This window comes from Stegostoma tigrinum, chromosome 28 (assembly GCF_030684315.1).
Source record: "Stegostoma tigrinum isolate sSteTig4 chromosome 28, sSteTig4.hap1, whole genome shotgun sequence".
NCBI lineage: Eukaryota > Metazoa > Chordata > Chondrichthyes > Orectolobiformes > Stegostomatidae > Stegostoma > Stegostoma tigrinum.
Genome location: NC_081381.1, coordinates 20,022,539 through 20,045,539, shown reverse-complemented (window position 1 = coordinate 20,045,539; position 23,001 = coordinate 20,022,539). Strand labels below are relative to the sequence as shown.

The 23,001-nt window shown below is 39.1% G+C and overlaps 1 protein-coding gene across 6 annotated transcripts in view; it reads right to left on the bottom strand.

The window, feature by feature from the left end:
- acot7 (acyl-CoA thioesterase 7) overlaps positions 1-23,001 on the bottom strand; it is a 242,153-nt gene that overhangs the window by 168,758 nt on the left and 50,394 nt on the right. For all 6 annotated transcript variants that reach the window (XM_059638057.1, XM_048561846.2, XM_048561845.2 and 3 more), the window contains exon 4: positions 5,173-5,264. In XM_059638057.1, the coding sequence (XP_059494040.1) occupies positions 5,173-5,264 (92 nt within the window). The remainder of the gene's footprint in view (positions 1-5,172; positions 5,265-23,001) is intronic.

Sequence of the window (23,001 nt, the reverse complement as noted above, 5' to 3'; positions counted from 1 at the left end):
CTCCATCTTCGGTCCGCCTCCCCCTCTCTTCCTATTTATTCCAGAACCCTCACCCCATCCCCCTCTCTGATGAAGGGTCTAGGCCTGAAACGTCAGCTTTTGTGCTCCTGAGATGCTGCTGGGCCTGCTGTGTTCATCCAGCCTCACACTTTATTATCACAAAAATATTTGTCTTTTCTTCCCACCATTCTTCAGGGCCAATGTTGCATAGATCATTTTCAGCCAATGCCTCTTTCCTTGCTACTTATTTTTATGGACAGAAAGGCTTCTTAAATAGTTTCCATTACAGAGAGTGTTTATTTAACATTCGAAAAATTACACTTATCACACTTCTGCTGCGAGGAGACTTGCTCCTTTTAGTAAGCGCAGTTAAGGAAAAAAGGCAGACTTGCATTTATACAGCAGTCTTCATGACCATGGGATTTCTCAAATTCATTCCACGGCTGATGAAGAGTGATTTCCAATAGAAACAAATGACTGAAACCAAAAAGCTACAAATCACATGTCAAATACTTGCTTCTCAACTGATATCATTGAAACAGGTTATCTCACTATTATTACATTGTTGTTTGTGGGACCTTACTACTCATGAATTGGCCACAGAGTTTCAAATACTGCGACGATGATTGCATTTCAAAAGCAATTCATTGTTTGTGAATCACTTTGGGACATTCCAAGGTCGTGAACGGTGGTATACAAAAGCAAGCCTTTCTTCCTTTTTTTCAGTGGAGTTATGAAAAAGCAAATCTAAACTTTAATTTCCCCAGATGGATGCAAATTAGTTTTGATTAAGCTGTTATAGTGAAATGGCATCTCCCAGTGCTTCTCTGTTCCAAATGCAATCAGAACTCCAGCCTCAATGGAAATTAACAGTGCTTCCATGGATCTTCTGATGAAATTCCACCTTTAAATCATTCTAACTCCCCTTTCAACTGGTTGCATTTATCAGGGATTATATATTGAAAGCCTATATTTATTTATAAAGCATGTATCATGAGTCACCAAGCTTCAAATGTGCCATATATGTTGAAATAGAAGATGTCACCTCCCCATTCCTTGTGCACCCCAAGCAGCACTGCTACTAGCCAACAATCTACTCTTCAACCACATAAATTAAAATGAGTAAAGATGGTTCTGGGATATGGACTGTTTCCCTGCCTCTATACCAGTAGAAAACTCGATAAGGGAGGCTCTAGCATAAGATAGATGCAATGCCCGGCTTCACTTACAACAACATGACAACCTGTCTCAGCTCAGTGAGTGCAGTATTATGATGTTATTTTCACTTCCCACACAGGTTGAAAAAAAGTTGCTCAAATTCATGATTCAGATGCCAAAGCAAAAATCGTACACTAGGGAAGAAAGATAGTTTCTTCCAAAATTGGAAGTAAATTAGATTATTAGTAAAGAGCAAAGGGATCACCTCCCTATATCTGACTTAGCTGCAGCTGGCTTGTAGATACCCAATTTTGACATTTAAAAAATCAGTCCCTCGCGTCCACTAGATTTGTAAATGCCTGCTGTGAAAATGGGCACGCAGTATGCACCATTAGATATCTTATATTTGATCATTTTTATTTGCCCATTCATTTCTGACAGTTTCACTGTAGCCAATTGCTCTGTGTGGAATTTGCAAGCAACAGCAAGTCAGTAGCATGGTACTTTGTCAAATCATAATATAAAAGCCGTATTACAATAACAGATTGCTTGCAAAGCTGGTCCAATATTTATCAACCATTCACAACCATTTTCAACACATTCATTTGTGTATTTCGGGTGGGAGACTACAATTTTGAAGCACATTTTGCTCTATTTTGAAAAACAACAATAAGCTTATCGGTTAAAGTTTTTGTGGAACATGCTGCATCAAAATATGGTGGTCAGATAGTATTATTGAGCATTAGGAGCAAAAGCTATGGGCCCAATTTTAACCCATTCAAAATCCACCCACTTGCAGAATTAAAATGAACACAGCCCTAAAAGTTACTCTTACATCTGTGCTACCAGTTAGGAAGATAAACAATGATGTCACCACAAACTGCAAAATCATTGCTTGGGTTTCCCCAGACAATGACAATGTTGAAAGTGTTAAATGTAACTTCTTTTTTTCTGTACATAGTAGTGAAAATTGCCATAATAATAGTAAAATCAGAAGTGCTGGAAACATTCAGCAGATCAGGTGGTACAGGTTGAGACAGAAACAAGCTAATGTCCCAACTGCCACCCACTAAACAGGAAATGTTGGACATAGTAATCTGTTAATATCTGATAAGGAGTCACATGTGTAATGTTAATCTAACAGACTGAGCAGATTTTGTGGTTTCCTCATGAGCAGGCCAGTGGAAGGGGCTTGCCTGTAAATTACCCAAAATGACCTGATTACATCCCCCTTTCCACGTGACCCCAAGTTTAACAGTTGCAAGGGCAGTCTGCCTATTAGTGTTAAGTCAATGACACAGAAATGGGTAAGCAGATGTTAATCAGTTCTCGTTCAGCACATATGAAAAGGAGGCAAAGTTTTGAAGTGTGCAATTGATGAGTAGTGAGACTGCAGAGAAACACAGAAAATAGGAGCGTAAGTAGAAAATTTGGCCTTTCATGTACGCTGCACCATTCAATATGATCATGGCTCAGTATCTTGCTCCCACTTGCTCTCCATTCCCTTAGATGCCTGTAGCCTATGAATGATATCCAATGCCTTCTTAAAAACATTCAACGTTTTGGCCTCAACTGCATTCCAAACAGAGAATCCCACAGACTTACCATTCTCTGGGCAAAGAAATTTCTCCTCATCTCAATCCTAAATGGCCTATACCACATCCTTAGAGTGTGACCTCCAGTTCTGGACTCCCGGGTATTGGATATGTCCTTCCTGTGTTTACTCTGTCTAGTCCTGCTGGAATGTTACCAATCTATAAAAGATCCTCTGCCCCCTTGCTCTTCTAAACTCCTGTCTCTCTTTCATACATCAGTCCTGCCATCTGATTTAGCAGGTGGCAGTTGACACATTAGCTTGTTTCCCTCTCAACATGTACCACCTGATTTGCTGAATGTTTCCAGCATTTTTTTTAATTTCACTATTATGTGAGCTTTCACTACTCTGTTCAGAAAAAAAAATGTTATATTTCACACTTTAAACATTGTCATTGTCTGGGGAAACCCAAACAATAATTTTGCAGGTTGTGGGGACACCATCAAGTGTCTTCCTAATTTTTAGTACAGACATATGCTTAATTTTTAGGACCGTACTGATTTTATTTCTGCAAGTGGTGATTTTGAATGAGTTAAAATTGGGCTCATAGTTGCACTCTCTCCGTAGCGAGGCATCTTTCCTCAGACAGGGAAACAAAAACTGCTCACAAACTCCAGGTATGGTCCCACCTGCATACACATGAATAAAGTTAACAGTTAAATAAAAGCTCTAAGCCTTGGCTCCCAGTTCACTATCAATAGTTACTTAAGGGCTTAATTCCATGTGACGTCAATTTTGAGGGTGGTCAGATAAGTTCAAGAGTAGGGCTATGTCTGACATGTCAACCTGCTTGGGCCTCAAGCAGGAAAAGGGCTCAAGGAAAGTGGTCTCCTACAAGAGCCCTGCTTACACATTGGACACCCTTCCCAAGGTCTACACCCTGCAAGTGCACCTACCTCATCAAAGCATTCATTCCCCCAAAGCCTTATGTACCCTCCCCACCATGAGAACTACACCCACCTGCCCACCCCCAAGCTTTACCTGGTCTTTCCTGAACTGAAGGAAGTAAAATTTGGGACTGTTTATAATCCACTTCTGCCACTTGCATTGCTGGGACTACAAAGTTGTCAATCAATGACTAGCCAGCAACAACATCATTGAATAAGGTGGAGGCAGACAGATTCTTTTTAGCAAGGGAATCAAAAATCATTAGAGGTAGATAGGAATGAAGAATGCTGCCAGGACCTTATTGAATGGCAGGGTGGGGGTCGGGGGTGTGTGTGTGTGTGGGGGGGGGGAGAATTCAAATGGTCTAATTTTGCTCCTAGCTTGAATGTTTGTAATACTGTTCTTACTCCAGCTGACTACAATAGTGAACAAGGCAGATCTCAGAGTGAAATCTGGCTTCATAAATCATGTTTTATTTTTGCAGTTTGTTTATCTTGTTGGTCATTTACGAACATATTCTTAGGAGTCTGACAATATTATTTTAACAAAAGAACGCAGGGTTATAATAAAAAAAGAAAAATAAAAGCAAAGCTATATGTAACAATTCAGAAAAATCTTAACATAAACACCAAAAAGAAAAATTCAACCATGCTCTTTACGAACACTTGACGCAGTGAAAGTATCTATCTACCTGTCATAACTCTTTAATTTCTATTTGAACTGATAAGATCACAAGCATTTCCTTTCAGCTTTCACTAGAGGTGATTTTCTCTGGTACTGTCTTTCCCTGAAAAACTCAGAAATTGGGTACTTCACTGGCATTTCCTAATTGAATTTTAAGAAAATTCTGGTTGACTGCTCGACAGCTTTAGTTAATTCTTTCCAACTTTAAATGCCTAACTGCCACAAACTAAACTGCCCTTTCATTCAGATGAAACTGTTCATTTCAAAGGAAATGTGTCCCCTGTTCTGTCTTTCTATACATAAAAGTTCATCTTTGTAAACATTTCATTCAGGTTGTTTATCTAGTCACTTAAGTCACATGCTTCGTTGGAAATGATGTTTGAACTCACTATTCGAAAATGACTTTCTAGCCATTTGAAGCAACAAATCAACTTGATAGAACTAAAACCAAAAACCCATTTACCTTTACTTTAAAATCCGAACACCCATAGGACAAGAAGATATGATAACCTTTATCACATTATGTTCATTCGTTCAGCACCTCTGTTCAAATGGTTTGTAGATGACCCATCTTCGGCTATAGTGGCTCAGGGATTGCTGTAATCAGCGGGCATGTGTTCCCCACAAGCACTTTGAGTGGCATAGCAGCAAAGTACAGCATGTGAAGGTCCTGCCCATTTCTTTTAAATGCTACTGAATGGAATTGCTGTGCTATTTCATTATTTTCAACTTATAATTCTAATTTTGACCATGTTTTTCTTTCCTTTTCTTCTCATCTTTCGAAACTTCCATTTTTTATAAAATCATGAAATGAAATGCAAATACGTGCAAAACTGTAAATTAGTTACCTGCACAGAAGGAATCTCAACCACTTTATCTACATTCTCCAGGGACAGAGCCACGTACCACAGTGTTGCCCTGTTGGTCAATCGTTTAGCACCTATAATAGGAAACATGCTTTAAAAATTTAAATATTCCAGAACAACCCTCAATGTGCATTTATATTGCAGATTAACATAATAAAATATCCCTGGGAATTTTGTTGGAGCAAAATCATACTGTACTGAGCAACTTTGGGAGACATTGTAATAAGTGACTGAAAGCTTGATCAAACATAGAGGTTTTAGGGGATGTCTGAATAGAAACAAGTGATGAAGCTTGTGGGGAGGTGACAATGGAATTCTGGAGTTTGGGGTCTGGGCAACTAAAGGCACCACAAATGGAATGAAGGAAACAAGTCAGAAATTCAGAATCCAGTCTGGATAATTCCAGTGATTCTGACTAGGAAAGAGTAACAATGCAACAAATGTAAAACTGACAATCCTGCTCCTTTGATGATGCTTGGCCTGCTGTGTTCATCCAGCTCTACATCTTGTTATCAATTATTTTTACAACACACTTTGAGTTGATATGTTGCTGGATTAACAACAGAAGATAAAACTTAACATCAGAAGGGAAAAGTGTTCCCAATTACTTTTGAAGGAATGAGATTTGCATGTATACAGTGCCTCATTATGTTCTGGAGAAATCATGCAGAGCACAATGAATAAAACTAAATATTCGTATGCCTCATTAGGCTAGTATGCTGGGGCTATTCCTAGAATCATCACAGAAGTGAGGAAATGTAAGCTGGCTTTCTTTAGGCTTTACGTATTCTTTCTCTGCCAGAGAGGAAGACACCATCTCCCCTATGAATGCTTCTGACCATATTGTTCACATCCAGAAGCTATTTAGTTTGGCAGGAGCCAATCACATTGTTGTTGACAGGCAGAAAGCGTTTATTATTTACAACTACTGACCACTCCAGAGATAATTAGCCGTTTGCTGCTGGCCGAATCTCCACTTGTACTCACCCCCCGCCTACAACTTATATGTAGTAACCGCCACCATTCTTACTGCTTGAACATCTAACAGTGTAACAGCACCTACAATTAGTGTCAGGAGCCTGTTTTTAAAAAGTGCAGTAATCCCTTCCACAATCCTTGGTCATAAAAATAGTATTTTTCCCATTTCATCCACAATCAAAACTACAGAAAATAAAAAGACACACAGTCTATACATATCTTATTCAATGAAACACAGGTTATCCTGTTAAATAGATATATGCAAATATTCTAATTTATTAAACACTTAGCAGGTCAGGCAGCATCTGTGGAGACAAAAAGAGTTAATGTTTCAGGCTGATAACCCTTCAGCAAAACTATGGAAAGAACTGTGGTCTCTCCAGTTTGCTTAGGAGATGGGCCACGATAGCCATCAATAGACTAGTTTTTCTGATGGCCATGCAGACATTCATTATTCTAGCATTGATGGGAGATGAGTATGGTGATCCTGCAGAATTCACATGATAGCAGACTCCAAAGACATTAACAGGAAAGTTAAAGACTTCACTGTGCATTTCCTCAATGCCAGGAGCCCTCCAAATGTCTCCACTTAAATAGCAGAATTCAAGAGTTCCAACTAAATTAGGTAAATAGTTACTGTGGAAAAGTTGGACTATCAAATACATCATCTAACTTGAACAACTATTCAACAAACACCATACTCACCTCACACATTCCCAATTACTTGTCTGCCAGACTATTTACACAACCCAGTCCTGACACCACACTTACCTCTACACCTTATTATCTCAGATTTTCCAGCATTTGCAGTTCCTACTATCTCATCACACTTATTCTGTTCTGCAGATGACCTCTATCCTTCTGCCATCACTAGGCACGCCTGACCCTTTCCACTACAGGGCATGCTCCTCCCCACCTCCTCCTGTCCACATCATTAGACCTAACATCCCACTTCACTACTCTGCATTCAGCCCTACTATCCATGCCTCGGGACCCAAACCCTGTATCAGACCAGACAGTCACTCACCCAGTCAAACTGGATCTCCCTCACCTGCCTCCCTGATCTACCCTAAAACTACACCACTCATCTTGCCACCTAGCACCTGACACAAATAGTATCCCATCCCCTTCCCACGTAGATCCTATAAACCTGGCACCCTATCCCCATGTCCTCCCTCCCTACATTGCTGACACCCTACTTATCTAACAACCGAACCGATACTCTCTTGGTACTGAAGCTTCCAAATATCATCCTCACAGTATGTAATAAACATGTGACAGCAGCTGACTGCTGTAAACAGGGGGCGTGCTGCCCTTTGCACCAGACAAGAGAACTGTAAGAATGGAATCATGGATCAGCATTTCTAAAGAAATTTTGATTGGATCTCCTCTCAACAAATGCAAAACACCCTCCTTTTCAAATATAAAGGATAGAGTGACAATCCGCAGCAAATCTGGACTAATGTATTACAGAGCTAATCAAAGGTGTGTGACGGGTAAAATGGTGCAAGGTGAGATGTGACATAATGAAATCTCCAGGAATATGCATGAAGCTGGCAAACCTCAAGTATTAAATTCAAAAAGCTAACTACATAAATCTGCTATTCATAAGTTTTGCTTATGGGTTATTTAAAATCAGACTCATTCACTCAAACGTCAAGCTCATGTGTCCAAAATAAAAACTGTAAATGTTGGACAAACTCAATGGACAAGTCGCATTTGTGGAGAGAAACAGAGTAAATGTTTCAGGTCTGTTTTTATGCTGCGGGCTGCTGAAAAGTTCCAACATTTTATTTCAGATTTCCAGCACTCGTTGTGTATTGTTTTCTGTTGCATGACTGGGTCTTAACAACAGAAAACCAACATTCCTAACTTGTGGACGCTAATGCAAATCTCCCTGTTGCTGTACTTAATGTTGAAATTAGTGCTAAAAGCTTTGAGCCTCATCATGCCCATTTATTTCCTGCACACCATGCTCTTTATTTGCGCAAGGCTGCAAGGTACTAAAATATCATTAATATCCAATTAAAATATTATAAATGCCCAATTATTATATAGGTTTAATTTAGTAATGCTGAACCAATCCTGCTTGCGTAACATCTGTCAATAAACATGAGTAACACATATAACTTGCTATTTAAACCAAACCTACAAATTCTCCTGTTGGGCATTATGCTGAAGGATAAATTTGAAAGAATTCTGAAATGTCTGCATTTGAACCCTTCCCCAGAAATAGATTCAAAATAATGATTCAAAACTTGTTCTTTCAAAGTATGTTACATAAAAATGAAAGTTCATAGGAATATGTATATTGTAGCTAACTCATTTATATTAACTCGCGTGAAATTGCAAGTGATTAATTGAAGGTGGAAGGAGGCTTATGTAATTGGAGCAGTGAAAGTATCATACTCCTACTGGCTTACCCAGCCAGAAACTGCTTGCCAGCAGGCTGCCATTCTTTTTCAGATTTATGGCCTTTCCCTTGCATCCAGCCTGTTTTGCTTCTGACTCCCAGGAGCACAACATACATTAATTATAGAAAATGTATAGCACAGAGATAAGTCATTTGGACAAAATGGTCAATACTGGTGTTTGTGCACTAAATGAGCCTCATTCTCTCCTACTTCAACCAATGCAATCAATTCTATCTTTTTCCCTCTCATACTTAGCTTTTCTGTAAATGCAGCTATGCAAATTACCTCAACTAGAATTGAGAGTTCTACATTATAATAATGCTCTGAATAAAGAAGCTCTTCCTGTATTGTCTACTGTGTTAATTAGTGACTACCTTCGCAATGTTTACTCTACAAAACCCTTCATACCTTCTCAAATTAACGTGCATCTTTCTATTTTTATCCCAGAGAACAGAGCCTCATCCTATCCAATGTTTCTTGAAAAGTACTGCCTCCCAAATCTTGTATCATTTTTATAAAGTTTTCTTCCTTACTGTCTCCAATGCCTTCATGCCCTATTTACATCATAAGATGTGCAGAAACAGGATTTATAATATGAAGACCTGAATTCTGTATAGTGTAAATGTGGATTCACCAAGGTTCTATATCTGTTCAATGCAATTTTCTGCTTTTCAATGATATGCATCCAGCACTAATCTTCAGTGCTTAGCTTGCCATTTTATAATGGGCACATTAACTTGCATTACTATTTTTAGTGATTTAAACACTTATACTCCACCAGTTTGGGTCAAGGGGATGAATGGGTTAATCCTATGCCTACGTACTTGTTAGGCAAAAGGACATGAACAGTAGACACCTATCTCCTGTCACCCCAATAGCAGACAGTGGAATTGCATGTAAGCTTTGAGTTCATATTCCATTACTCTAGCATTTCTCAATTCCAGTCCGACTGTAACCCCTCTGTTTTTGACCTGCTACACTGTCCCAATGAAGCTCAATGAAAATATGATGGGTATCTCTCTATCCTTTTGGTCATTCTTGCAAACTGCATTTTGAGTGGCTCATATTTCTTGGATTTTCTTGTCCACTTTATCCTTCTTTTGTATCATGCACATATCTTTTCTGTCATTTAACCATCCTATATTGTTCACCTAAGTACTTTGTAAGTATTGCCATTTCTTTGTGTGTAGAGACATTTTATGTACTTCCTTCTTCCCTGTTCCTTTACAAGTATTCCTTCATTCTTTTTAAGTCATACAAGAGTTGAGGATGAGGATTAAGTCTTATGCCCAAGATACTAACTGAGGTTCTCTCTATAAATGGCATTGAGAGTCTGCAGTATTTTCTGCTTTCGTTTCAGGCAGTTTTTAAAAAAAATTTAGTAAACTGCTACTCATCATGAGATGTTTCAAAAACAAATTAAATTATTTTTAAAAATAAAGGTGACATTCCTCTCTGAATTCTTAAACACAGTTTCTTGTAGCTATTCACACACTTTTGAGGGCTGTATCTGTCAGCTCATTCAGGTGGTGGAATAATGTAATTGAGATACATAATGAGTCACTTGACATTACATAAAGGCAAAACACTATGGATGCTGGAAATCTGAAACAAACACAAAAACGCTGAAGAAACTCAGCAGGTCTGGCACCAACTGCAGAGAGAACAGTTAACATTTTGAGTCTGGTATCACTCTCCCCCAGTTCTGATCAAGAGTTCCACCAGACTCAGAATGTTAACAATTTTCTCCCTCTGTAGATGCTGCCAGACTTAATGTCACATGACTGTTTGCACCTCTTCTGACACTGTAGGCAACTTAGCAATGTTTGGAGTGTGTTACAAAACCTCTTGTGTTCAAGGAACAACTCAGTATATCAAGGTGCAGCTCCAATAATTTTTGTTCTGTATTGACAGCGCTAAATATAGAACGTTAGCCTAAAAGTTAGCAGTTTCTATCATTCTGGCCCAGTTATGATCCTGTATAGAGACCAATATATTCACTTTTACATTTCATAGCCATTATATTCAAGGCATTCAATCTGTGATCAATGTGTCACCCTGACTAATTTCAGCTAGGTCGGTGATGGAGTGCTACAATCTGCCTCAGCATATCTGGAGCAAGGGAGTCTCAGATGAGGAAAACAAACATGGTTACTACTCCCAACTACTGCCCAGTGACCTTCATCAGGAACACTTTCCATGTGTAGATTTTGGACATGGAGAGAATCAGGTGTAATTCTTTCATGGTTAAATATCTGATTGACAACCTTGCTTTGAAGCAAAGCATTTGGGTATGGTCATGGAGGACTGGAAGTAGACATGAAATCATTTATAGGCAAAAGTCAGCATTTTCAGGATAGGGTGGAAGAATATATTCTATTACTAATTTCAATGCTTCAAAAGGTGCAAAATGGGGCAATGCTATGCCTGCTTTTTGCACACAGAATTGGTGAAAGCAGTCCCGATTTGAAGGTTATACCCAAAGCCAAACCGCATCAGAAATATGTCTGGAGTGATAACGGCTTTGAGATATGCAGAAAACCCTGGCTGGTGCTTGTTTCAAGCATATGGCCCATTGCACATGCTAATGAAAGATCTAATGTTGGTTTCACAATCCCTCAACCAAAATGTGTCAGATTTAGTGGAGTGTGCGTTAACCAGAATCATGTTGATGTGGCCCAACGCTCCATTTCACATGAGTTATCAACAGACTTCAGTTTCTGATGGATACTCTGAGCATGACAACCTTTTCATGCCTATGAACAATGTTGGGTCTAAACAAATGTATTTCGCAAAGATTTTGTTGAGTCTTTAATACAATGATTTCACAGAGTCTCTTTTCAAATGGAAAATAAAAATTGAATGGAATACAATCAGAACAGAGACAATAGTCCACTTGAGGAACTTCTACTTACATTTAAGAATAAAGTGGAAATCTTTTTCTTACAAATATTCCTAATTATCAATAAATTACTGCTGCTTTATGACTTTCAAATTTACTTCCAAGTAGAAAGTTCGAGTTTAACATTTTTGAAATCATGAATATTTTGTCAGATATACTTTTGAAAGAGCTCATTATCATATAGCCCAGGATGAAAAACAACAGCCATTGTCAATTTATTTGTTTACTTTGAGTCACAGTGTAAATTCAATGTGTTATCATGCTGTTCTGTACAATTACTACTGTAAGATAATTATGAAATTCCTTAATGCATTCATGGCTAATTTCTTGACTCTAGTAATGTATTTTGACTACAGAAGGCAATTGAGAAAAAGGAACAGAAACACCAGGCATTTGTCTTTTTTTCCCCTCTGTTTTTATCTTTTGTTCTCCACCTCCGATCATAAGCAAAAGGATGAACAGGTTTTAGACACGTCTGGCAATATCCTCATCTGTAACTGCACATTTGACTTGGGCCAATTAAGGACACATTAGGTAGCCACAGCATCACCACCCAGAAAATACTGCAAGTCCCATTAACTATTTATTGATTTGTCTAATTATCCATTCTTCTTCTTTTCAATCTTGCTGATGTCCTATGTTACATGGTCTTTCATCCACGTTTTCAACTCGAGGGATTCTGCTACATTATTCATGCTTTCTATTAGTTAACAGCTATTAAATACAGTTAAAAGCGAATAATCACTAAAAGGACTGAAAGTGCACACTAAATTAAATTCCTTTAGACTACTGATGAAAATGTTTCCAGTAATTTTCACCCCATTTCTCCAGAAATCATTGAAGTAAAATCTCAGCATTGAGCCAATAACATCAGCCAAAGTTAGAGGCATGGAGATCGATTATATTGAACACAGCAAGACCAATGCATGAATTTTGTTATAGACCAGTTCAAACCTCTTCAAAATATATTAAGGAGACAGCCTCAACCCCAATGCTTTCTTGTTTTAAAGGTAAGTGCAAGGTGTTCCAATCCGGATGCAATTCAATTTGTCAAACTTCTTGACGATTAGCAAAACACTTTATTTTTACACTGCCGTTAAAATACAGACAAAATAAAAGGAAAAGAATTGCCTTAACTATAATTCTATTGAATGCTTAACAAAATAATTTATGTATTAACTACTACTAATTAACTGTTCCAATATAATGACATTCCATAAACAGACCCTTGGCGAAGGTAAATTCAGTAAAATAGATTGCCTCACACGCAATTCTAGCAGCAGGAAGTGAACCCCAGCTTTTAGCTGTAACAGTGGCTGAAATAAGAGCTTGCAGATCCAGTTTCAAGAACCCAGGAACTGCCAGTGAAGGCTAAAACTAAAACAAATCCTGGTTCTGCGGAGCTTGACCCCACCTATTCAGGCTGCTTCCAGTGCTCCAATGTTTAAAAAAACCGCAAAGCCTCACAAGCTGTTTAATTTATTGGCTTTTGAGCAGGCTACTTACCACCTCTGTCTCAGCCTTTCATAAAGAAACAACCTAGGACAAAATATACCTCTTAAATCCATTATATTGTCACAACTGTATTGGAAAGAAAAAACTTGCACAACAAAGAGACCTTGGAATGCAGGTTCATAATTCCTTGAAAGTGCAGTCCCAGGTAGACAGGATAGTTCAGACACTGTTTAGTATGCTTGCTTTTATTGGTCAGTGCATTGAGTATAGGAGTTAGGAGGTCATGTTGTGGCTGCAGATGACACTGGTTAGGCCAATTTTGGAATACTATGTGCAAATCTGTTCTCCCCGCTGTAGGAAGGATGTTGTGAAACTTGAAAGGGTTCAGAGAAGGTTTACAAGAATGTTGCCAGGATTGAAGGCTTTGAGTTATGGACAGAACCTGAATAGGCTAGGGCTATTTTCCCTGAGGCTTTGGAGGCTAAAGAGTGACATTATAGAGGTTCATAAAAACTTGAGGGGCATTGGTAGGGTAAATAGACAAGGACTTCTCCCTGAGGTGGGGGGAGTACAAAACTAGGGGGGGGGGGCACAGGTTTAAGGTGAGAGGGAAAAGATTTAAAAGGGGCCTAAGAGGCAACTTTTTCATGTAGATGGTGTTGTGTGTATGGAATGAGCTGCCAGAGGAAGTAGTGGAGGCTCGTACAATTACAACATTTAAAAGGCACCTGGATTGTTAAATGAATAGAAAAGGTTCAGAGGGGTATGGGCCAAATGCTGGGAAATAGGACTAGATTTTTTTAGGATATCTGGTTGGCATGGACGAGTTGGACCGAAGGGTCTGTTTCTCTGCTGTACACCTCAATGACTGTATGACGCAGTGTCTTCTTAAGGTTAATCATGGCATCAACTGTGATAAAGCAGTTAATTTGTTCAGTTGGTTGAACAGCTAGTTTGCAATGCAGTGATGCTAACAATGTGGGTTTAATTCACATGCCGGCCAAGGTTGTCATGAAGGATGCTCCTCCCTTCCACCATTCCCCTCGCCTGAGGTTAAACTACCACCAATCATTTCTCTCCAATGAGAGTGCAGCCTATGATTCAGTAGGGCTCTGGCGAATTTACCTTTACCTAATATTACAATTGTCCAGATGGCTTAGGGATGAGATCATCAAAATACCCTGCGAACTACACTTTTAAGAATGTGAAGGTACTATTGACAGCACAGAAAAGATTAACGACAAAGGCTCTAGAGATGAGGGACTAGACATTGATAGAGTGGAGAAGCTTGCAATCTTCTCCTTAAGATGACACCTTAAGGGGGTACTGCACTGTCAGTGATGTCACATTTCGGATGAGCCATTAAACCAAATTCAACATGTAAAGTCCCATGGTGTTATTCAAAGAATAGCTAGGGAGCTCACCATCTGACCTATTTAATATTGATCTGACAGCTGTCACCAAAGCATACATTATTTGAACATTTGTCCCACTGGTGTTTGTCAGACCTGGCTGAGTGCAAATTTTCTCCTGCGTTTCCCTTTATTACAGAAGTAACAACATTTCAAAGGTACATCATTATTTGGAGAGTACTTTGGGATACCCTGGACTAGAGAAAGCCTGGCACAAATACATGTTCTTACTTTTCAATTCATTTAATTTCTATCTGTGGGACTGTGCTATGTTCATCAGTTGTTGCATTGCAGGAATGACTGAACTTCAGAAAATGAGTCGATTGCTGTGAAGTAGTTGCAACATCCTGAGCTACGAAAGATGATGCCAAGTAATTCTCCCTTTCAAACAAGCTGGAATTATTCACACAACCACTGAGAAACATGTGCAATAACCAATTTCCCCAGAAAAACTCAGATTAATGTTATTCTTAAATCAGAATAGTATGGTGTAATTTTGTATAACTCATGGGTTTCCCATGATGAGTCACAGGCAATGCTATTTCAAGGCAATTCTGGGGGCGTGAGGTGGACTGGGTAATGTGCACATGCTAGCTGAAAGGATATATTATGAAGTCACTGAAAAATACAATTCCTTTTGCTTGTGGCAGACAATGCATGGACACCGTGATTCACTGTACCTGCTTAGTTTCTCATCGTGTCAGTTTTTAACTCTGTCAATGTTCAGGACATATCCGTTGCTGAAAAGGGGACTGGCAGCCTTGCTGTCCATCCGAAAAATAATGTTGACTTGCTGTGCATCCCATTGCTACATTAAAACATGTCACTGTAATGAATTAGAAGTGAGACAGTCTTAACTGCATTTTGACAGTTGTAATGTTTAAACTGTTTGCATTGTGATAATAGTGTTTACTGCAAGCTTTGTCCAGTGTAATTAACAATGATAAACTCTGAGCTTCAGTTTGTAACTCGGTTAATTTCTTCACTCAACCAACACAGACAGCTCCTTGAATTCCCTTAAGATCATGTCAGCTTTTAAGAGGGTTAAGCATTCAATGGGAAATTTTGAATACAATCAAAATGGAGCAGTAAGTTGAACACCTATTTTCAATAAACTACCATGCTGTCTCTACCCAAAAACACCCATGAAATTTGAGACTCCTCTCCTATTATAGTACATTGCTACTATCTTTATGATAAAATAATTCTAAAAACCATTTGACTTATTTGCTGACTGTTAATTCTAAAAGTGAATCAGATTGAAACCTTTTCACTGCATAGTAGTGAGTCAGGAAATGTTTCAGTTGGTAAACTCAATAATTTATAACGAGATAGACAACCTAATTTTATTAGAGAATTATTTTATTATAAACTGCAATCCTCATGCAAGGATTTGACTACCTTGAACATTCTGGAAGAGCGATTTCCTCTGTGCATTGTATGTAGTCAAAGAGACATTTATTGCAGCAGGTTATTAATCTCACTGATACATAAGTTACAAAGGAAATCATCCTTACTGTGATGTACCAAATGTTTTTATATTTAAAATATTTCTTTTTATTCCTGGCACATTACGCAAATGAAGATGTTGCGGTTACTATACCTAAAGAGCAAAATCATAATTTAGATAAATAAACCTAAACCATTTCCCCTACAAAATGATCTAGGCTCCTAGATGTACAGAATGATGTATTTTGGAGAAAAGTGTTGCAGTTCAGCATCTTTAAACAATCTGTTTGTGCAACACAAACACACATGTACATATATATATCAATATAATGTTCACAGTAGATGCCTAATACTAAATAGGGCCTTTTTCCATTTCTAACCCCTCCCCCATATTTCATTTTATGTATGCAAGTTTCATCCACTGACAGATCCATGGCAACCTGTTCTAATTAATCATTGAATTTTGTCGAATTCAATTCCTTCTCCAGCTTAAAACACATTTAAAATGCAAAAGAAAGAAACAGAATGGTAAATTTTATAAACCATTTCTTGTTTCTGGTCTACCACAAAATAACTACATGCAGCTAAAAATGTACAGGAGTCTTGACTCAAACTAAATCTGACAGAATGCTTTTGGGAATGAGATCTGCATCACACCCAACCAAAACAACCCTGACAGAATGGTATCTATAGCAACAATGTGGAAATGTAGCGTGTCTCTTTTTGAGAACAACATCCAGCTAACCAAAATCCACTCTCACTCTTAATTTTCTTTTGATCGATCAAAAATTTACTAAGTACTCAAAGTGCAGTCACTGATCACCCAAATATATTTTTATTAAAAGAGAATTCACTAACACAGCTCAAGTTGATTCGACAATAAAATGGAGGGGAGTAGGTTACAAAAATATGTGATATGCCCATTCTGTATATTTCAGTCCCCTTCACAGACTGTAACACATTCCCTTGAAACCTGAGGCTAATTGGATATGACAGACAGACAGAATAAATTCTGCTCCGATTGTTTTCTGTTGTCAGTTGCTGTAAAACATTGCTTCAAGGGAAGTGCTCAGGAAAATTTATTTTACAATTTCTCTCTTTCCGTACATCTTCTTTGCCATTAAATATCAGTTTTAATTGTAGATTTTCTATTTGTGGACAACCAAACACTTGGTGATTCTTTTTGTACAGTTAAATAATAGTTTTCGACTTCTGGGCCACGGGTGGCGGTGGATGGAAGAAATCTGAACTGCATATACTGTGTTTACTTACTCGGTGGATTCCTGCAAGGAATGAAAGTGAGCATTTACGTACATAAAATCAAGAATCAATCATTCATTAATAATTAGGTGGTACAGTTTAGCATTATTTTGCAGGATTATTGCAAAAACTTATGTATTCCCCCATTTAGATGGAGTCACTTCAATTAAAATGGAGGATAAAGGCATATCAAAGGCATGCATGTTGATGTTGCACGATTAAACATTATATTGGAAACAATATGTCGTGAGCTTACGGGTCTTGTTGCAGAGATGTTGAAAGTACCACTGAAGGTATTCACCTTCATAAAAAGGTGAATGATGTGCCTTTATGTCATACAATCAAAACTAATATAATGCCACATGCCATGGGTAAACTTAAGTCAGAAGAATTAGCAGGCTGTTTACTTTGTGAAAAACCTTTCCAGCCACAATTCACTTGATGTCTTGCCACATGACATTAACAAAATCCTTGGTTGCATTCGACCAATAGCAAGATCTGTACAATGTTTGATGCACTAATGACCTACCTTAGAAACTGCAATAGCAAGTCAAAGAGAGACAGGAAGTCCTGACTCAGAGCCAAGAGCAATGTAATTGTGCACAATTGATTCAAGGATTCAGCCAAATGCACAAGTAAACCTGGTAATATTGTATGTGATCAACTTCAGAAGCCAGTCTGACTCAATATTACAATGCATTGTACTGGAGCCAGCACAAGACATGTTATGAACTTGCTAGGCCCATGATCCAGAACTTATCATTTATTTCCCTTAAAATATATAAACCACAGAGCATCTGTTTCTGTTTTTCACCATATTAACTCATTGTATTATCTCAAAAACAGAAAACTGTTTTGCCGAATTCATTTTTCAGGTAGACAAAAGCATAATTAGAAGCTTTTACTCTAACTATAAAACCTCTCTTATTTTCAATTAATCAGTCTGTTATGGTCATTTCTCTTAATTTAACAATACCAATCATGCTTTCCAACAAGTTTATTTCTCTCCCTCTGCTTTCATCGCACCGTCTCTTTTGCTAGGACCTCAAAACTGCAGAATTCTACCTCTTCCTCAGACTTCCTTTTGTTTTGAAACTGTTCAGGCAGCTAAATGAAAATGTCTTTGACTAAATATTACCACTGCAAATAATTGAAATCATGAAGAAAATGCTGTTGCCTGTTGTGGGAAGTACCAAAGTGGTACTTATAGTGTTAGGGTTTCAGACGATTTTAGACAAGCACCTTAAAACAAGTGCACAAGTTTCATCTATGTTAATTGTTAAATATATTGAAGAAATTATATTTTAAATGTACTCTCAACTTAACCAGGAAAATGAAACTTTCAAATATATGCTAAAAATGTTGTGATACAAAACAGAGATAACACAGTGTGGATCTAGAGAAACACAGCAGGCCAGGCAACATCAGAGGAGCAGGACAGTTGATGTTTTGGATCAGCACCCGTTTTTGAAGAAGGGTTCTGACCTGAAATGTCAATTTTCCTTCTTCTCTGATGCTGCCTGACCTGCTGTGTTACTTATTATCTCTGGCTCCAGCATCTGCAGTTCTTACTGTCTGAGTGAGTTGCAATACAAAACAACTGGAATTCTTTCCAGATGCATTAATACCTAAATTTATTTTAACATATTGCACATTGTGAGTTTTTTTAAGACCAATGTTTAATAAATTTGTATTTTTCATTATATTACAAATGTCTATGTTACAGGAATCTTATTGTTTGGATTTAGAAAGAGTTGATCCAAAGTTTCAAATCTGATTTTTTATGTTACTCTCCACAAGAGTATTTTCATTGATGGATAGGCAAGTGTTCAGGGGACTTCCTTTGAGAATCTTGCCCACAGTGAACAAAAGGAAAATGCCTTATTGTTCCCAAAATCGATACATTACCCTTCTTACAAAATTAAACAATAGTAGCATTATTATAAAGGCTGCAAGACATTATCTTTCTTTCTCCAGATTTTTGTAGAAAAGCCTGAATCTTTGAGTGACAGCTCATGTCAGCACCAGCTTTATAGATCTCTGTACAATTGCTGACCAAACCACACTGCTTATTATTCTTCTTATACTGGATAGCCTTGTGCATTTCAGCAAGCGATGGCAACACATCCAAAAATGATGTCCAAAGCTGTTACAGGATTGTTTTTGTCTGACAATGCTGACTCCCAATGAGAAGGTTCCAGTAGTGCCCTAACCAATCATTTTGGATAGCTACATTCTCTTTGAGAAAGTTATTGCTGTCACCAGCTAAAAGTGGGGAAGGATCACTTGTTTTTGGTCCATGCTGCTGGAAGATTCTGTGCATTTCATGCATGACTACGCAGTGTTGGACTTCACTGGCCCTTTCTTCATTATTCTCCTGTGGCTTAGGATAATTTTGATATATAAGGAAGGCATTGCATTTCCGATCAAGAATTTTCTGCATTTCTTGATCAATCTTGTCAAACCAGTCTTGATCACTGTAAATTTGTCAACCTCCCTTTACTGTTCTTCATCAAGTACAAGTAAGTCAGAATACAATGATTCACCTACAAGAAAGGTAATTTTACTGTACTTTCAAGCACCAGCAGCCCCTGTGACTCACAGAATTAAGTCTGTCCACTGAGACATCACCAGGTGATTGCCACATTACCACAAAGACACATTGTTCTGCTCCAGCATGGAAACTTGTAATCATATAGAGGATAAAGACTGACAAATTGCATATCAAAATCTACTACCTTCATTCAGTGTGCAGCCTTTTAAACACAATGTTCTCTCAATGTGTGTAATATTAAATTACAAGCAGCACATTCATATTGAAACGGTTATCCTAAGTATACTAGATAAAGAGGGTACTAGACTTTGTCAGACAGGTAACCCAATGGGTCAGATTCTCACAGGCCCTGACATATGTGCATATTCTGAAAGCACGACTAAGATGAAGGACTGCAACAAATAAATACATGTGAAAATGTTCCTGAAGAGAGGTAAAGGAGTGACTTTGAACTGTCTAACAACACATGTTACAGGAAAACTATTTACAAGATAATAGCCAGGCTTTTCTCAATAAACTAAATAAGCGAGGACACAATGTTCAGAGAAAGGTTGCAAAGAAGATCTTGTGTCTGCCCCACATATTTCTTTCACTGCAAACAAAGCTAACCCTCATAGATAAATAGGGAAGAATGTACTGAGTAACTCCACTCTCCAACATGTTTATGGTTTGCTGTCAGTTAATGTTTGGCCCAGAATTTGTCTCCTTTATTGAAGACAACAAATAGTTGTGAAGGCCATTAGGAATTGGTACTGTACAGTCTAAAGCAAGCACCCTTGTTAATAAACATTGATGGAATGGAGTTTAGCCTCAAGAGTAGGTGCATGAGGATGAGAATACAGATGCTGCAATACTGTAAAATTTATTGAGAGCTGGAAATGATTTTGGATCAGAAGATGAAAATTCAACAATAAAAACACAAAGTTTGTTAATGCATTCAGCTGGTATAATGTTTAAAAGCAACACCTATGTCCAGAAATGATATGAAATTTGAGACATTACTTTAATCTAAATTGATAGGCTTGAAATTTGTATTGCTTCGTATCTGGATCTAGTAATGCAAAGTTAAAACAGTGTATATGTTCCAGATGGCACACTAAGAAGATTTTCATGATGGGTATGCATCTAAAACTCCTTCCCTTTTACAGGTGTTGACTAGCCTGCCATATATTTTCAACATTTAAAAAAAAATTTAGGTGTCCAGTGTGTTGAGGTTTGTTGGCTTGCCCAGCCCAGGCGAGCTACAGATCTACTCCAAAACCTTAGATGTCCAGTATATTCAATTTTACTGGCTTGGGCTGCTTAATTCTTGTGCACACAGGCTTTAGGAAAAGGTTAAAATCCTAGGTTGAGTATCACAGTCTTGCTTCAACATCTGAAATTCAGCTTAAAATGTTTTTTAATATATTAGCAACTTATTTGTGTTTCTTCTCTATCTTCAACCATCTTCCCTTTTAGTGGCATTATTTTTTCTGAATCCAGACCATCAAAAGTCTTGGGGTTACCAATGACCATAACGTTGACTGGACCAACTACATAATTACTGGAAATACTTGGAAATTCTATGGCTAGTAACTCACTGCCTTATTCCCAACATACTCCCTATCAATTTTAAGGCATAAATTTGGAGTGTAATGAAGTACTTTCCATTTGCCTTCCTGAGAACAGCTCAAGGAACACTCAAAGACCTTGCAGGGCAAATGCAGTTCACTTGATTGGCATGCCATCCATCAATTAAACATTCACTCCCTCCACTACTAATGCATAGTAACAGCAGTATATAGCATTTACCAGATGCACTGCAGCAACTTTCAACATCACCTTCCAAACCCAGGGCATCTACGAGCTTAGCCGAACTCATCCTCACCCTCAACAACTTCTCTTTCAATTCTTCCCACTTCCTACAGACAAAGGGGGTGGCCATGGGTACTCACATTGGCCCAAGCTATGCATGCCTCTTTGTTGATTACGTGGAACAATCCCTCTTCCGTACCTACATTTGCCCTAAACTCCACCTCTTCCTCTGTCACATTGATGACTATATTGGCACCGCCTCATTCTCCCACGAGGAACTCGAACAGTTCATCCACTTCATCAACACCTTCCACCCCAACCTTTAGTTCACCTGGACCATCCCTAATACCTCTCTCTCTTTTCTGGACCTCTCTGTCTCCATCTCTGGCAACCACAGAGAAACCAATATCCATTTCAAGCCCACCGACTCCCACAGCTACCTAGAATACACCTCTTCCCACCCACCTTCCTGCAAAAATGCCATCCCTTTTTCCCAATTCCTTCGCCGCCGCCGCATCTGCTCCCAGGATGAGGCACTCCACTCCCATATATCTCAGATGTCCTCATTTTTCAAGGACCACAACCTCTCCCCTTCAGTGATCGAGAAAGCCCTTGACCGTGTCTCCTGCATTTCCCGTAGCTCATCCCTCATACCCGCTCCCCACAATAAAACCCGAACCAGAATCCCCCTCGTCCTCACGTACCACCCCACCAGCCTATGGATCCAACACATCATCCTCTGACACTTCTGCCATCTGCAATCTGACACCACCACCAAAGACATTTTTCCCTCCCCACCCTTATCTGCCTCCCGGAGGGACCACGCTCTCTGTCCACTCCACACCCCACTCCTGCCCCACCACACCCAGCACTTTACCCTGCAACCACAGGAAGTGCTACACCTGCCCCTACTCCTCCCCCCTCAGCCCCTTCCCAGGCTCCAAGAAGACTTTCCATATCAAGCAGATGTTCACCTGCACATCTGCTTATGTGGTACACTGCATCCGCTGTTCCCGCTGTGGCCTCCTCTACTTCGGGGAAACCAAGTGGAAGCTTGGGGACTGCTTTGGAGAACACCTTCGCTCAGTTCACACTCAACAACTGTACCTCCCAGTCACAAACCATTTCAACACCCCCTCCCATTCCCCAGATGACACGTCCATCCTGGGCCTCCTGCAGTGCCACAGCGATGCTACCCAAAGGTTGCAGGAACAGCAACTCATGTTCCGCTTGGGAACCCTGCAGCCCAATGGTATCAATGTGGACTTCACAAGCTGCAAAATCTCCCCTCCCCCTACCATATCTAAAAACCAGCCCAGCTTGTCCCTGCCTCCCTATCCTGTCCTTCCTCACACCTATCCCCTCCTCCCATCTCAAGCCCTACCCCTATCTCCTACCTACTAACCTCATCCCGCTCTCTTGACCTTTCCGTCCTCCCTGGACTGATCTATCTCCTCCCTACCTCCCCACCTACACTCACCTTTACTGGCTCCATCCCCGCCTCTTTGATCGGTCTGTCTCCTCTCCCCCATCTTCTCCTCAATCCATCTTCTATCCGCCTCCCCTTCTCTCCCTATTTATTTCAAAACCCCC